Source organism: Syngnathoides biaculeatus, chromosome 4 (assembly GCF_019802595.1).
Source record: "Syngnathoides biaculeatus isolate LvHL_M chromosome 4, ASM1980259v1, whole genome shotgun sequence".
Taxonomy (NCBI): Eukaryota; Metazoa; Chordata; class Actinopteri; order Syngnathiformes; family Syngnathidae; genus Syngnathoides; species Syngnathoides biaculeatus.
This window is the reverse complement of record NC_084643.1, coordinates 3,977,774-3,993,707: the sequence shown is the minus strand read 5'-3', so window position 1 is coordinate 3,993,707 and position 15,934 is coordinate 3,977,774. Positions and strand designations below refer to the sequence as shown.

The 15,934-nt window shown below is 45.2% G+C and overlaps 2 protein-coding genes and 1 long non-coding RNA gene across 4 annotated transcripts; 1 reads left to right on the top strand and 2 right to left on the bottom strand.

Annotated features, from left to right (window-relative positions):
- Window positions 1-7,992: 7,992 nt before the first annotated feature.
- LOC133499850 (uncharacterized) lies at window positions 7,993-9,887 on the bottom strand. The gene is made up of 2 exons (XR_009794762.1): window positions 9,732-9,887; window positions 7,993-8,501 (listed from the first exon to the last, which is right to left on the bottom strand). It is a non-coding gene; the product is annotated as an uncharacterized LOC133499850 (long non-coding RNA).
- LOC133499849 (phytanoyl-CoA hydroxylase-interacting protein) lies at window positions 8,136-12,016 on the top strand. Of its 2 annotated transcripts, none has more exons than XM_061818228.1 (4): window positions 8,136-8,349; window positions 10,653-10,827; window positions 11,013-11,130; window positions 11,219-12,016. In XM_061818228.1, the coding sequence occupies exons 1-4, from the start codon at window positions 8,182-8,184 to the stop codon at window positions 11,763-11,765; spliced, it is 1,008 nt and encodes a 335-aa protein (XP_061674212.1). In that variant the 5' UTR covers window positions 8,136-8,181; the 3' UTR covers window positions 11,766-12,016. The 2 variants fall into 2 exon arrangements, with proteins under 2 accessions (XP_061674212.1, XP_061674211.1); XM_061818227.1 differs by lacking the exon at window positions 8,136-8,349 and adding an exon at window positions 10,046-10,102.
- Window positions 12,017-13,815: 1,799 nt separating this feature from the next.
- ppp1r3c2b (protein phosphatase 1 regulatory subunit 3C2, duplicate b) lies at window positions 13,816-15,892 on the bottom strand. Its single transcript, XM_061818280.1, has 3 exons — window positions 15,053-15,892; window positions 14,912-14,982; window positions 13,816-14,787 (listed from the first exon to the last, which is right to left on the bottom strand). Exons 1-3 carry the CDS (start codon window positions 15,113-15,115, stop codon window positions 13,938-13,940), a joined length of 984 nt encoding a protein of 327 aa, XP_061674264.1. The 5' UTR covers window positions 15,116-15,892; the 3' UTR covers window positions 13,816-13,937.
- Between the last annotated feature and the right edge of the window lie 42 nt (window positions 15,893-15,934).

Genomic DNA, 15,934 nt, shown 5'->3' with positions numbered 1-15,934 from the left:
TTTTTTAATTGTACTGTATGTTTTCAGTGTCCCTAATAACATCTGGCAAGTCCACACATAAATTACACAAAAAATATATGAAGAGTTTGTTTTCAAAACGCGACATAGGCATTTTTTTCAGATTTACGAAACTCGCGCCAAAATTATCCAGCTCCGAATGGTAGTTATCGGGATACTCTGATTTTTGTTGCATGTGCGACATATCGTTCTATATCAGCCAAGGAAGATCGCGTTTTATTTCAAAATGCGACATATCGAGATCTTATTTAGAGCAAAATGCGACGTAATTTCGTTCAATCAGCGTGCGCTGCTGAAGCAAGCAGCATCCAATCAGAATTCGTCTAGAGGGAAGTTCCGGTATCTTCCACATCATCATCCAAAATGGCTGCGCCCACTTTTGAGAGAGATGCTAATGCCGAGTTTGATTTTATGTACGAGACACCGGAGTGAATGAAGCTGGGAAGGAAAAGAAGAAGCGCTTGCTATGATGGTAGACCCTATTTTTTCTCTTTAAGTTGACCTATTGTTTCCTTTTTTATCACATTTGGATTTTCTTTTACATGAATTCTATTTTTAATAGAATCGACTGATGTGTGAATCAGTAATGTTTCTTTTCTACTTACGAATTGAAAGAAAATAAAGACTTTTGATCTTTGCAGATTGTTTTTGTTTACACTGAAAAATATCCAGTACAGTCAGTAGCAAACCTTTTCATTGTTTTGCCATGTGATACATTTCACCATGTTTTTTTATTTGGATCGTTGGCATGCATTTTTGTCGATTTTATCCTTACAGTGTTTCTTGCTTTCAAGCTGAACTAAGTCTTGTATTTTGTTTATCAATGTTTAATAATATCGAATAAATGAATCAGTGATTGCGCTGGTTTACTTGCAGGCTGTCCCATTGTGAGGGTGCTTTTCCTATTTAATTTTAATTCTTTATGAAATTATTGCAATTTAATACTTCAGTTCTCATCCAAGTACCATTGTATCTGAATGTAATAAACATACTGTTTTGTCTATGATTGTGTAATGCTTGAATAGTAATTTTGTTGTTCAAAATATTTCACCAATGATCATTAATGAATGAATACATTTTTATAATTCTATGCAATCTTTTTTTTTGCCCTTTTTTATAAGGAAAGTTATCGGCTATGACTTAAGAAAAGTTGACATTAAAAGGAAATCAACACCCTTGGAGTAGACTCAATTTTTGTCTATGAGCATTATGAATACTGTTATTATGACTACAGACTTATATCCTATTCTGCAGTGTTCTTTCCCCCGACGGCGACAGCTATAAATAATATCAAAAGAAAGCAGACTCAATGAGTCAGATTTCAAACAGTGAATTTGTGAGTTTGAAACTGATTTCATTTTGGAGATGTGTGTATGAGATCGACTACCTATTTTTTTTTTTTTTTTTTCCTGCTGGTATCCCTCGCAACCCATATTAACCTCGGTAGACTGGTTTGAAGCAGTTTACTTTCTTAATGATCTCACATCAACTTTTCAACCAAATTAATCAACTGAGTGACACAATGCCTGCAGATGTCGGATCGCAGAATCGCATGCAGATACACAAAATTACAATGATGTAAACTCAGCCTTTCCAAGACCTCATACTGAACAAACAAAAAGTTTCTAAATAACTGAAAAACACCTTTTTAAAAGAAATTCCCATTTTTTCATCTCCTTTTTCAACATCTGACATTAGTGAGCTAATTGTGACTGGTGACTGACCCTTATTTCTGATACCTAACTGTCTAAATGTGGTGGTCATGGTCTTAAATATTATTTTAAAATGCTTGAAATGTTGAAAGGCAAATAGTTTTCATGATTGCCTATCAAAAGCAACTGATTTTTAAAAAAAAAATACAGCTGCTCCTGAAGGTTTAAGTCGAAATTTGGATATGTCTCACTTTGCCAAGAATAGAATCTTTGGATATGTCTCATTTTGGAGAAAAAATGAAATTTGTCATCAAAAAAACTCGGTGAATATTAAAGCCAATATTTTTTTGTAGTATGGTGTTTAGTTACTTTTTAGCATCTCTTTCCATCCCCCAATAGTTAGAAACATAAATTGAGTTTATTGTTTTCACTTCAATACCAAGCCCTTTTCTCAAAATGAAAAAAAACGGATACATCTCATTTTGAAAAGAAACTCTTCATATGATACTGTTGTATCGAGAGCTGTTCATTTTGATATGTTTGCGAAAACAACACAAATCATTGTTTGTCAACACCACTTTATTGCCATGTTTTTGTAAATCCATTTCCATTGTTTAAACAGAGATTACGGGCATTAATCTCAGAAGAGCGTCTCTTGACATCGTTTTTCTTTTTTTTTTTTTTTGTTTTAATCTCTGTGGAAATCCTAAATGTTACCCTGCGCGGAGCCATTGCAACGCATTCCACTTACAACTAATGCCAGTGCAAATCTGCTTAGTCCGGGCTCAAATGGTGGCATCGCTCGCCTGAGGATGGGTGAGGAGTGGGTGAGGGATGGGGTGGTGGTGGTGGTGGGGGGGGGTGTTATGCCCTGTGGAGTAAGTCCGTATGGCATTGCAGTTGGCACTAGTGCAATTTAGTTACTGGGACATCATCACATGCAGTATCTTTTAAATGCTCTCCCGCATCGGCGCCTCGTTTCATTTATTTATTCACTGAAATGTGAAGATTTATGATTGTAGCGGAGTCGAGCGTGGTGCGCGTCGGAGCACCCCTGGGGCGACACTTCCGAGGAAGCGAGACGCCGCCGTGTTGTGCACCGACGTGCTGATGAGCTCGGGGTGTTTGACGATTCCCCTTTTCGGCTCACCTCTTGAGTGCAGAAGCGAAAGAGTCAAGTAAACATTGTGCGCAAAGCCCACAGCAAAAATGAGAAGGGGGGGGGGGCGGCGAAGGGTGAGTGTTTGTGTGCCACATACACACACACACAGATGATGAGAGAAACAGACGGAGAGCAAGAGAGAGAGAGATGGAGAGAAAGAGAGAGAGAGAGAGCATCCTGTATGCTCGTTTCACCTCCTAATCAGTTTTCCAGGGGGATCTGTCGGTGGCTGCAGCCCATCAGGACAACTCGGAAGCGGCAAAAGCAAACAGCGTCTGAAATCTTCCATCGGCGCTTCCACTGCGTACAGGTCAGGTTTTTACTTCCTCTCATACAAGCAGGTTTAAGATTGCACAAAAAAAAAAGAAAAAGAAACAAGAGTCCATCATATCTTGTGCTCTGATATCATATTACATTTGTTCGTTTTGACGGGATTGTTATTCTTCCACGCTGCGTACCCAACATGCTCATTTTTCATCACTTGAGACCACGCTAAGCCTTGCTTTCTTCTTTGTGTTTACAGTATTTACATGTACATGCATGTATGTAGACTAAAATTATCATCATTAACGCTTGAGTTGTTACACGCAGTATGCTGGCTTGTTAACACAAAATTGTGTTTCATTACTGATGACATCCATCCATCCATTTTCCGAGCTGCTCATCCTCACGAGGGTCGCGGGGAGCGCCGGAGCCTATCCCAGCTGTCAGCGGGCAGGAGGCGGGGTACACCCCGAACTGATTGCCAGCCAATCGCAGGGCGCGCAGAGCAGGGGTGTCAAAGTTGTTTTTCTCGCGGTTTCCCTCAGAGGGCCGTTATGACTGTGGAACAAAAATATTGAATCATCTCGTCGTATCTACGTCATCGATTTATGAACCAGTTTTGGGATCAGAAATCGAGGGCAATGTGCTTTTCGACTATTCATGTTTGGCAACACAAAAATGCTTGTAATATCTCAACTTTATCATTTATGATATATGACAATTTGGCGGCACGCTGGAGCAGCTGATAAAGCGTTGGCCTTGCAGTTCTGAGGACCCGGGTTCGAACCCAGCCCCCGCCGTGTGGAGTTGGCATGTTCTCTCCATGCCTGCGTGAGTTTCCTCCAGGCACACCGGTTTCCTCCCACATCCCAAAAACATGTAACATTAATCGGACACTCTAAATTGCCCCTAGGTGTGGTTGTGACTGTTTGTCTTGATGTGATTGGCTGGCAACCAGTTCAGGGTGTACCCCGCCTCCTGTCCGTTGACAGCCGGGATAGGCTCCAGCACTCCCCGCGACCCTTGTGAGGATAACCGGCAAAGAAAATGGATGGATGTATATATGACAATTTGAATGCAGATTTTTACAAGATTCATGGAAATTGACACTCTAGATTTGCCTTGACGGGCCACATAAAATCGTGTGGCGAGCCAGATCTGGCCCCCGGACCTTGAGTTTGACACCTGTGACATAGAGACAGCCGCACTCACAATCACACCTAGGGGCAATTTAGAGAGTCCAATTAATGTTGCATATTTCTGGGATGTGGGAGGAAACTGGAGTGCCTGGAGAAAACCCACGCAGGCACGGGGAGAACATGCAAACTCCACACGGGCAGAGGCCGGGATTGAGCCCAGGTCCTGTGAACTGTGAGGCCAATGCTTTACCAGCTGCTCCACCGTGTCGCCTGGTTACATTCATTCATTTCCAAATATGGATAGGATGAGATTTTATTCCATCCGTTGACAAACAATCATATCAGTGTTTTATTTTTGGCGAATGAGTCGAAAGAGAATACTTTCGTCGATTTTGCTGCTGATGGCGAGCATTGCGACGCGGAGGGGGAAAAAAATATGCTTTTAAAATAAAGTCGTGCAAATGTAACATAGCTGCTGCGGTCGGAAATTTCTGCGTCTTTTCAAGAACGGGCAAAAGAAAATACTTTGATGTACAGCTGCCAGTGGTGAATGCAGCACCTTTGCTGATGCGGCTGCGTTTGTTCGAATCCATCCCAGTGTGGTGCATGAAATTACAATAATTCAACTAATGAGGTGTTTTTCTGTCAGATGCATCAGGCAGACCCAAATTGCCTGATTTGGAGCAGCTGGCTATTACAGTTTGCGCTGCATCCAGTGGAGAAAATTACCCCCCCCCCCCCCCATGCACAAATGAGGGCAACAGTGGCGCGTGAGCGATTTGGAAACCTGGATTTGAACCGTTGGATTTTTTTAAGCAGCGGAACGTTCACAGACAGCAGCGGGCTTTGATGAGCGTCCTGTGAGATTCTTTTGTTGGCCCGCTTTTCTTTTGTCCCGAAACCGATTCGGAGATGAGGTGGGAGCAGGAGCCGAATAGAAAGGCACGCTCACCGGGACGGATTCGCGCGCAAATTTCACAGTTCGCGGCTTTTAATGAGGTGCTGCAGCCTGTCCATCATGTTGGGTCCGGACGAGACCTCAGCAGACCCCAAAGTCCGCCAACGGGAGGATCTTTGTCCATGCGGAACGCCGCGTCGTTAGCGAGTTACAGTTGCCTCCTAAACGGCGACTGCGGTTATTTTAGGCGCACATATGCATAACGCTCGGTGCCAGAGGAACGGCTCGGTCCGGATGAAGGAATCACGCGAGGCGCCGGGGCTGCGGATAAACGAACCGGACAGTAAATCGAAAACACATCAAAATAAAGCGGCTGACCCCTGAACCGCCCCCGCCCCCACCCCGGCCTGCTACTCGAGGCTTTGAGTTACGCTTCCATTTTTCAGTTTTACATTTTAAATGGATAGGACAGACCAGTATTTGGTGTCTCAGATCAAATTAAGAATGGACGGCACGCGCGTCACGAAAAGCCGCCAGCGCCGATACAGTATTCAATTCTGTTGCCGTGTTGTTGTTGCATTTGTGACGATCGGTTTGTCCACTGGCCGGAAATGAAGCCGACGTCAACATGTAACGTTGCACTCCCAGCGCAATCAAGTCTATTACAATATGCTTGAAAATAATACCAATCAAAATTCATGTACAGTAGTGCTAGTATATTTGTGTAAGTGGATTGATCGTGGGCGGCACGGTGGATCAGCTGGTAAAGCGTCGACCTTACGGTTCTGAGGTCCTGGGTTCGATCCCAGCCCCGCCTGTGTGGAGTTTTTGCATGTTCTCCCCGTTCCTGCGTGGGTTTCCTCCCACATCCCAAAAATATGTAACATTAATTGGACACTCTAAATTGCCCCTAGGTGTGATTGTGAGTGGGGCTTTTTGTCTCTATGTGCCCTGCGATTGGCTGGAAACCAGGTCAGGGTGTCCCCCGCCTCCTGCCCGTTGACAGCTGGGATAGGCTCTAAGCACTCCCGTGACCCTTGTGAGGATAAGTGGCTATGAAAACGGATTGATGGATGGAATGATAGTGATTTCAAGCTTTTCAAACAGAACTAAAGTGTGAAAGTATGGAAAATTGCTTTAAAAACTTTCCCATTGTTGTTGTGCACCAAGATACGAGTGACGTGACGCGAAATTTGAGATAGGAGCGGTCAATTGACTGATTTTTTTTTTTTTGTCTTGCGTTAGAAGCAAAATTTTTTAAAAAGATTGCGCTTCTGACCCCACCACTAAATGTCGAGAGTCAATTTGGCAACGACCAATAAACCCCGGAGAAGAAGACCAAGGAAAGACAATTTACTTGGCGCAGTCAGCGATCTAAAAAAAAAAAAAAAAAAAAAAGACTGAATAGCATATAGACATCGAGCGGTATGTCGATTGGTTGAAGCCATTGGCCACCATCTTGGTACTCCCAAAACGTACAGGTTGGATTATGGCAGGGTTTTTCTTAAAAGTTTGGCATGTAGAAGTAAAACTGAACATGAAACATGACAGATTTTTAATTCGATTTGGTAAGGCAAAAAAGGCTAAGTGCAAAGGAAAGATATATAACACCGTGACGACCAAGAAGCCTTGCATATTACCTAGGGCCCGATTTCTTTGACATGTTAACGTTTCCCAAAATACGCTGTGAAGCACTATCATCATAACATAGTGAAAAATAACAATTCTTTTGTCATAAAAACATTGCATTTGAAGTCAATCAGTTTGCTATATTTTTGGAAATAAGGACTCTCAATGGGAAAATACATGCTTAACGCATTGTTCATTTGTTGTCTCTGCAACATCCTATTTCAGAGAGAAAATTGAAACTTGTTTCATCGTATTTGGAAATCACATTCATTTTGCAGAGTTCTGTATTAGGGAATTCATGAAAAATTTCACAGAAAATGTGTTTTCTTGCTTATCCACTGATGAAGTTTAGGAAAATATTTACATCGTTTTTTCGCGAAAAACTGTCAGCCTATAAAAGTGAAGCGGAGAGTGAACAGTGAAGAACAAAAAAAAAAAGTAAAAACTTTGTTCAAGTGAATTAAGCTCATCTGAAAATAAAAAAAAAACCTTTACAAACGAACTTTAACAGTGTCAAAGTAAATCCTTCTAACTTACCTGTGGAATGTTTTCTTCACAGCCACGAAACTGCCGATTAACACAGTTAATCGCTGTCACTGCACAGGTAGGCATGGTTGCTTTGGGAGTATCAAGATGGCGGATGGCGACTTCAATTTTGGTGGCCAATGAGACATCGTCTTTTTTTTTTTTTTTTAAAGATCAGTGACTTGGCGCAGTCCAGTGACAAATATTATAGAATAATAAAATCATTAGTACAGTCTTTTTTTTCCCATGTCTGCATTTATGTGGAGCGCAATACTGTTGTCATTTTCTTTAAAGAAAGTTGTGTGTGTGGTTTTTTTTTTTTTTTTTTTTGGGGGGGGGGGGTATTTCCATTCTTTTCAGTGGGAAAAGACGATTTCGGATACCAGCGTTTTGAGATACGAGCATGGTCTCGGAATGAATTAAACTTGTATTCCAACGCATTATTCTATTTCAGTCGTTCTCACATGTCACATTTAACTCTATTTCCTGATAACTGGCAATTGCCCGGAAGGCAGAGGCCGTAAAAACACTTGTGAAGTCATTTATAATAATTACATAAAGCCAGCTATCTTGTATTCTGTACCAATAAGATGAAGAACAAATAAATATATAAAAAGGCGGCTTTGATCAAATGTTCATAAAAACACGAATAACTAATCAGATGATGGAAAATATTCCAAATAGCGCTTGAAGTTCTCTCCTGCATCAAGAAAAACACTGCATTTATTTGCATGTATCAGCAAGGATATTTACACATTTAAATATCCACAAGGCTCAAGAGATTACGCTTCACAAGTATGTGACAGTGATTTTAATGGAAATTTCTTTTTTTTTTCCTCCAAATGAGATTCCGTCGTTTTACTGTCGAATGTCCCGTTTTATCCCGTGACAGAAATGGACGCCCCTCTGGCCACGCCGTGCAACATCCAAATATGCGAGGTGACGTGCGATTCGTTCCGCATCGTGTGGGACATGACTCCCGAGGACACGGCCAGAGCCACGCACTTCTTCATCGACCTGAGCCGCAAAGTGTGCAGGGATCCCAACCGCTTCAAACACAAGGTGAGGCCGCGTCTCTGTCTATTACCTGGATACCTTCGGATAATCTCTTTGAAAGGCTTCCGACGAGAAGTCGCTCGGGAAAGGTCCGGTGAGGTTAACAGACATTCTCGACTAATCGGGAGCGCAGGAAGCAGCGTTTGTGCCCTTTGAGTCTGTTCCGATTGGAGCAAAAGGAAAAAAAAAATGAGTGCAGTCAACAGCTCTGGGCCTGTGACTCACGTGTACATTTTTTTTTTCCCAACCACTCACAATTACGGACGAACCACACACCGGTTATGGTGGTAGTCACTAATTTTAGACAGTAACATGAAGTCACCAATCCAAAAAAAAAAAAAAAAAAAAAAAATTATAATGCAAATGGTGGCCAGGACTTAAACAATAATGAAACAGAAAAAAATATTTGGTCAAGTCAATTCACTTGTATGTCAAAACAATCTTCCGCATTAGAATTCATTTAAATGTCTACAGTGATGTGTGCATTGAATGTGTGCCTTTAAGAGGCGTGGCCAAGTAAGAGACGGGGGTTTGTCTGCGCGTGAGCGTCTGGGCGTGAGTCGTGGGCGACAGCAGCTTTTTGTAAGTGTTCTTATTTTGTGGAGAAAATGTGTTAAGAGGGCGGCACGGTGTATCAGCTGGTAAAACGTTGGCCTCACAGTTCTAAGATCCCCGGTTCAATCCTGGACCCGCCCGTGTGGAGTTTGCATGTTCTCCCCGTGCCTGTTTGGGTTTTCTCCGGGCACTCTGGTTTCCTCCCACATTCCAAAAACATGCAACATTAATTGGACACTCTAAATTGCCCCTAGGCGTGATTGTGAGTGTGGCTGTTTGTCTCAGTGTGCCCTGCGATCGGCTGGTGACCAGTTCAGGGTGTAAACCGCCTAATGCCCGTTGACAGCTGGGATGGGTTCCAGCGCTCCCCCTGACACTCGTGAGGATAAGTGGGGAAGAAAATGGATGTATGGAATGTGTTAAGAGAATTTCCGCAAAGCATATAAGAATTAAAAAAAAAAATCAACAGGGCTTTTAAACAGTAAATACACTGGAGTGTTGGTTTTAACAAAGAAGAAAACAATGCGACGATGAAAACAGTGTAAATGCAAAAAAAAAAAAAAAGAACTAAACGTAGACAACAAAAGTGGATAGAAACGAACGCGAGGAGAATGTACGCCTTTGTATTTGCAGGCTTCTCCGGGTGTGCTGCAGCAATCAAATTGCCGTTGAAAAACACGCCAGCTTTCGGCAACATTCTCGTCAACAACGACGGGGACCGGCCTGCGAAAACCCTCCGCCATGACTCGGGCCCCGGCTCGGCTAGCCAGTTAGCATAGCATCGGGTCCGCCGAAAAATGAAAACACGAAAGAAAAAAAAAAAAGTTACTCACGGTCGATAGTTCGTATCTGCTGTCTTCTGACACCATGTAAATGCTACTGGTTCACACGGGTTTCTGTAGCAATTCACGTTTATTGCAGTCCGAGGACATGTAACCAGCGAAAGTGTATAACGGACTGCCCAGGTAAAAACATAGAACAACATCAATAGATAAGGGATCAACCCATAACACCTAGGATAGGTGAGACGACCAATAATCTTCAACAGGCTTGCAATAAATGACCTATACAACGTGTTTTTTCTTTATCCACTCGAAAGGTTGCACATTAGTACGGTATTTGCTATTGTTATGATTTGCTAAATACAATACAATACATCAGGGTCAGCAACGGGGTGCCCGCGGGGCGAATGGTAGCCCGTGAGGTATGTTCTAAAAATACCATAAATTGTTACTATGATTTGTGCTTTAAATTCGGAAAATGACTTGCTTACGTGAATTAAACATTTTAAATACCTGTAATCTCATGTACTGCAATAAATTAAACCAAAAATATTTTATGTAGGTGGAATGAACTGAGTCTGAAATTTGCCGCAAAGAGGTCACGTAGACCTTCATACGATCGGTGCTCATGAAGTAGCCCTCAGCCTCAAAACGATGTATTGAATACATCTTGTTCTATAAATTTACCTAAGAACAGGTTCTTGGACGGAGATAAAAGAGTAAAAACAAAGGTCCATCACCAATGTTGTTGCCATGGCTATGTGGGCCTCTTGAGTATTTAGCGGCCCTTCTTAGTCAACTCGGCCAAAACACTGCAGCTGGTTCGATTAAGCGTCTCCTAGTTACAGGCGCTTGGGCTTGAAAGTAATATCACGGTAATAATGCAAATCCCACAGACGGGAAGGCTCGCGTTGCGAAGGCATCAAAATGGCCTTTGAAATGTTAATGAAACCGCGCCGCGCCGTTCTCCAGGATGTGCCGACCAAACTGGTGGCGAAGGCCGTGCCCCTGCCCATGGCGGTGAGGGGCCACTGGTTCCTCAGCCCCCGCACGGAATATTGCGTCGCCGTGCAGACCGCCGTTCGACAGCCCGATGGCGAATACCTGGTGTCGGACTGGAGCCGAGTGGTGGAGTTCTGCACGGGAGGTGAGCCGAAGTGATGCTGACGCGCATGCCACGGAGTGTTGTGAACGCGTAGACGGAAAGCTGCAGTGCAGAAGTGGAAACCAAACAAAACAAAACGATTCTCTTCTGCCGCAGCCTCATTAGCATTTGAAAGCAGCACAGAGCAGACTTTTGATATTATGCGAGCGCTCCTTTCAACTTTGCAGACTACGCGATAGAACACCTTCTGCAGCTTCTCGACAAGGCCAAAGGCTCCGCGGGAAGGCTCCTGAAATTTTCCGTGTTCTATCGCAATCAGCATCCAGATTACTTTGACTGCGTCAGGTAAGTGGCGTAAGAACGGATAATTATTAAATGGAAGGATAATGATGGTAGTAATAAGATGCTTTCTCCTCCGGTCGATCGGATCAAGGACGGAGTGCGCAGGTCTGATGCGTCCTGCTCTGAAAGACACGAGCGGCAGTCACGGTTCTCCGATAAATGGAAAACTGCACGGTGTCTTTTTCAGCTGCAACACTGAGTTCGATACCGGACTCCCCCCCAAAGACTCCCCCTACGGCCCCCTGCGCTTCCAGATCCCGGCCGGACACCTGCTCAACCCGAACATCTCGCTGTACTTTGCTGACTTCTACTGCATGTACACCGCCTACCACTACGTGGTTCTGGTGCTGGCCCCCGCGGGCACAGAGGGAGACCGCTTCTGCAGAAGCCGCCTCCCCACGCTGGACTTGGCCAGCAACCCCTTCTTGACATACAGCGCCCCCCAGAGGCCGGGGGAAGAGCCACTGTACCGCCACGCCAGCGACGTCATCCTCGAGGTGCTTTTCACCGAGCCGGTCCCTTTGGGTCAAGGGACCGTGGAGCAGATCGGCGGACACCACCAGCTCATGAGTTTGACCACGGCCAATGCCAAGAAGGACCCCAGCTGCAAGGTGTGCAACATCAGCGTGGGCCGCTGAACCGGACGACGGCTTAAGCCGGGCGACTGACTGAAAAAGTGGAGCTCATCCTTTCATCGGGCAAAACCTAAAAAAAGAAATAAAAAACAAAAAACATCCTCATCATGTGGATGTGCATGCTGCTTTGGTTTCTCCCGTCCTCCCAGGCTAGAATAGTCCCGGCTTCAAATTACAAATCTCATAGACTTCCATCAAGGGCAGCTCGAGACTCAAACCTTTTATTACATTCACAGCCGTGGACAAGACTGAACAAATCTCTTTGTGATCCTTCGTTTCTCAATACAGTTTTTGTTGTTATTTGTTTTATTTAAACTAATGGTGTATTTTGAAGGCCAAGGGTTGGTCAGTCATTTTTGAGGAATTTAAAACATCTCCAAAGGAATGAAGGAAAATCCCCCAGTAGCGCCGCGACGGCCAACTGGTTAGCACGTCCGCTTCGAACTTGCGACCTCCGCCGTTTGGATCTTGCCCCTGGCCTTCGTCATGTTTGCCTCTCAATTGTCCATAGGTGTCAATGCGAGTGTGAAAAGGTGTCGGGCTTCAGCGCGGGTGTCAAAGGCGAGGCCCGCGGGCCAGATCCGGCCCGCCACTTCACGTGACCCGTGCAAGCATCTGCTTCATGTTCCTCTGTTTGAAAGTTCCGAATTGTCTTCGCTTTTTAAAACGATTAGAAATCGTAAACATTTCACAAAAAGAAAGTTAAGAGTGAAGCAGGCAGGCAGATGCGTTTAGTATGCATCACATTCAACTGTACGAAAACCAAGCAGATGTATAAAAAACAAGACCAAAAAAAAATCATACAAAAACAGATTCTGTCACGACCAGAACGCGGGGTTGGACCCAAATGCATGACTCGGGAGATGTAGAGGCAGTTCGGGAAACATATTCAATTGGGGATCAGGCAGGCAGTCAACGGGAGCAGCGGTAACAAGGACGTCAGGCCGAGGAGGCAGGTCAGCGGGCAGGCGGGGGTCGGTACACCGGTGTTCAGGAACGGGATTACGAGAGTGCGGGAATGAGGCGTGAAGTAACGATCTGGCATAGGCCCGACCGGACGTGTGGTTCGATAGAACTGGGAAGTAATTACTAGAGACGAGGTGCAGGTACGGGCCTCCACTGATTGCGGCAGGCGATTGCCCAATCGGGGACCGGTACGGCCAGGACAGGGACCGTCAGGGCCATGACAGATTCCACTACGAGACGAGTAAATATTTATGTTTGCACCGTCAAAACGACCCTGTGGGGAAAAAAGCGGAACCAGAATGTGGCTCCTGGGGAGAAATTACCTCGCTGCCTCTGGTCTACGGTATATCTGCAGTTAACTGGGATTTGGTCGAAGTTCATCTGCGTCCCGAACGAGAACTTGCGCTGTGGAAAAATAAATGGATGCAATAAACAGTTGAAGTAGTACTTTTCGAGCAGCGACAGGCACCTTAACAATGCTGGCTGGCCCGTGTGTGGCCGCCCTATCACTTCACCGTCCTCTACTCATGTTGCGCCCGCACCCGCGGCCCTCCCCAGTTGCAAGTCCCGCTACAGCCAGCTTTGAGATCTTTTTTTTAGTTGACTTCCACCTTTGCTAAACTTGAGTTTAAAGTAAGGAGGCCCTGAAGAGGTACAGCAATGGCGGAAAACATCCCAAACAAACATGTCCGCTGGTTAGGACCAACTGTCCACACCAGTTTTTACTAAGTATGCGAACTTGATCTTTTCTTTCGTGTGTCTTTCCTGGACTGTTTTTTTCATGTCTTTAAGTGTGAATTTCAGACATCAGGCTATACTTCAACGAAATACGTTTTCCAGTTCCAGATGTGATAAGGAAAACGTCAGTGGGTCCTGCTATCAGTCGCATTGTTTATCTTAGCAACCTGAACTAAGATTAGCTTTTTATCTAGCGACGGTGCTTGGATACGTCACTCAAGAATAATTTGTGACTAATTTGGAAATCTCAAGAGTTGGCCAAGATAAAAGGGAAGAGCCATGAATTGAATCACTCAAATAAAAGAGTGCAGGACTCACAAAAAGAAAAGACTTGTCGTCAATGAAAATGAACCTTTGGAAGGAAAACCTTTATTCGAATGCAATTAAAAAAAAAACATAGAAAAGCACAAGGTTGAAAGCTTTACGAACGTATTAAATTCTCAAGTCGACCCTGATGTGATTCTTCGGCCTTTAACTGTGACAAAGATGTGAGCTGACACGCACGTCAATCGTGTAGTTCTGTCCGTTGTTGTTGTCCCAAAAAGTATGGCCGTGGGCTCCCGGTGAATAACTTAAGCAGAATTCGATCTTTCGTTTGGCATCGAGCACTTTGGGCATGTCTATGTGAAACTCGAAGATGTCCGTTTGCGGCCCCCCAAAGCGCTGCTGCAAGTGCGCGCAGGGCACGTCTCTGTAGCTCCGCCACGAGTCAAAAGTGATACGCACGCGCACGTCTTTTTGAAAGCTGACATTTTGAACTCGGACGGTGCCTCTGAGGGCTTGCTCGGTGACCGTGCAGTTCTCCAGGGTGACCATGTTCTCGGCCAGCTTGGCGCGAAAGGCCCGGAAATCGGCGGAGGGCTGCGGGAAGCCGAGCGTGAGCTGCGTTCCCGGGCAGCAGGTGCTGACCGTGCAGCTGTAACTGGCCTCCGTCATCCCGACCAAACCCTGGAGGGACGGCAGGGGGTCCAGGTCGCAGCGGTCCTCCTCGTCGGAGAAGACTCGCACATCTGTCAGCGACCGCCCCTGGGAGTCGGCAAAGACCACGCGCTTGTTCTTGACCGGGCCCCAAACGTCATCGGCATCATCATCCGAGTCGTCCAGGTAACCCGCCAAACTCTGGGTTGCCCCGAATTGCCGTAGGACGTCAGATGATCCGTGCTTTGGAGGCGCGGAGCGGATGCACGGCCGCAGCGGTTTCAAGATGGGCACCCACACGTGAGGACACAACTGTTTGCGCTGGTTCAAGCACAACCGCACGGCAATCTCCACCAGACCGGCTGACTGCGCCATCGAGCCGAGGCCGAATATGGGCAGGAAACTTGAAACAGGGAAAAGTGCAACCGTGACCGTGACCGTGACTTTGATGCAGATTTCTTTTACGTGCATTGAGATGAGAGAACAACCCAAATGGATGAGGTCTGCCTTCAGAGAACAGTTCTTACCTTGTGCTGGATGCCTCCATGCTGGTGCCGCGGTGCAGAGCGAGAGATTCCATGTCCCCGCGTTTCCGAGTCTCGGATTAGAGCAAATCATGTGAGCACGTTCGTAAACATAAAAAGTTTACAACATCTCGTCTTACTTACAGACAAAATGGTGGGCAGCCAGTTGCTCCTGCGAGGTCCGCGCCCTCCCTTTCCCCACAGCATAATCTTGCGTGACCTATTTATACTCACGCAGCTCTCTCTTGTTGAAACTCCGCCCCCTCTGCTCTACTGACCAGTTTGTAGGAGGTGGGCTTGGTTTTTTTTTTTACTATCCCAACAATATTCCTCGAACTGGCGGTGTTGCATTGGACTCAAGTGAGGCACGTGTGACCCTTGACAGCTGAATTCTGTATGAGTGTCATGATACAAGATCCACGTACTAGTACGCTCTCTGTCCTAAAGTTAAGTCAATTTACACACGAGAAGAATCGTGACAGCAAAAAGTCAGCATCATATGAAAATATTAATTTTGTTTCTCATCAGATTACACATTACAGTGGGAGTTTTCAGTCTTTTTTTTCCCACTACACTAGTAGGACAAATTTGGCAAAATGATGCATTCATTAACATCTGTGCTACTAGTGAAGAGCTAAATGTATTGTTGTATGTCTCTAGTAGTACTAGTAGCACAGTTTTGCCTCACTAGTACTAATGAGAACAAAACGCGGACGAGTACTTGGACCTTAAATTGGATATCAACCCATCAAATAAAGGTACAAACTACTTTCTGTGCCTTTTTCAAGCGCCGTCGTAGACGTGGTCAAGGAGTCAACTCGGGTCACGCGAATCACGCAGCGCTCAACTGTGACTTGTCGTGAAGGGATTGTCGCCGTGTTGGCACGTGTGTCGCTGGGGATTACGAGCTATTCTCAGCACGCCCGCCATCGAACGCGTCGGCCGCCGCTGCAGTCAGTGGGTGAAAGTGTGCGCTAGAAACCCGATCGGCGCGGCGCCGTTTGGACAAAAATAAACATTTCCATG

What these genes read in the sequence shown, in the direction of transcription:
- LOC133499849 (XM_061818228.1), top strand. Translation starts at nt 8,182, where the DNA reads ATGGACGCCCCTCTGGCCACGCCGTGCAACATCCAAATATGCGAGGTG. An exon ending in GGTGGAGTTCTGCACGGGAG is followed by an intron (nt 10,828 to 11,012) that starts GTGAGCCGAAGT and finishes TCAACTTTGCAG; the next exon opens with ACTACGCGATAGAACACCTT. An exon ending in GATTACTTTGACTGCGTCAG is followed by an intron (nt 11,131 to 11,218) that starts GTAAGTGGCGTA and finishes GATCGGATCAAG; the next exon opens with GACGGAGTGCGCAGGTCTGA.
- ppp1r3c2b (XM_061818280.1), bottom strand. Translation starts at nt 15,115, where the DNA reads ATGCTGTGGGGAAAGGGAGGGCGCGGACCTCGCAGGAGCAACTGGCTG. An exon ending in GGCTGCCCACCATTTTGTCT is followed by an intron (nt 14,983 to 15,052) that starts GTAAGTAAGACG and finishes CTCTAATCCGAG; the next exon opens with ACTCGGAAACGCGGGGACAT. An exon ending in ATGGAGGCATCCAGCACAAG is followed by an intron (nt 14,788 to 14,911) that starts GTAAGAACTGTT and finishes CCCTGTTTCAAG; the next exon opens with TTTCCTGCCCATATTCGGCC.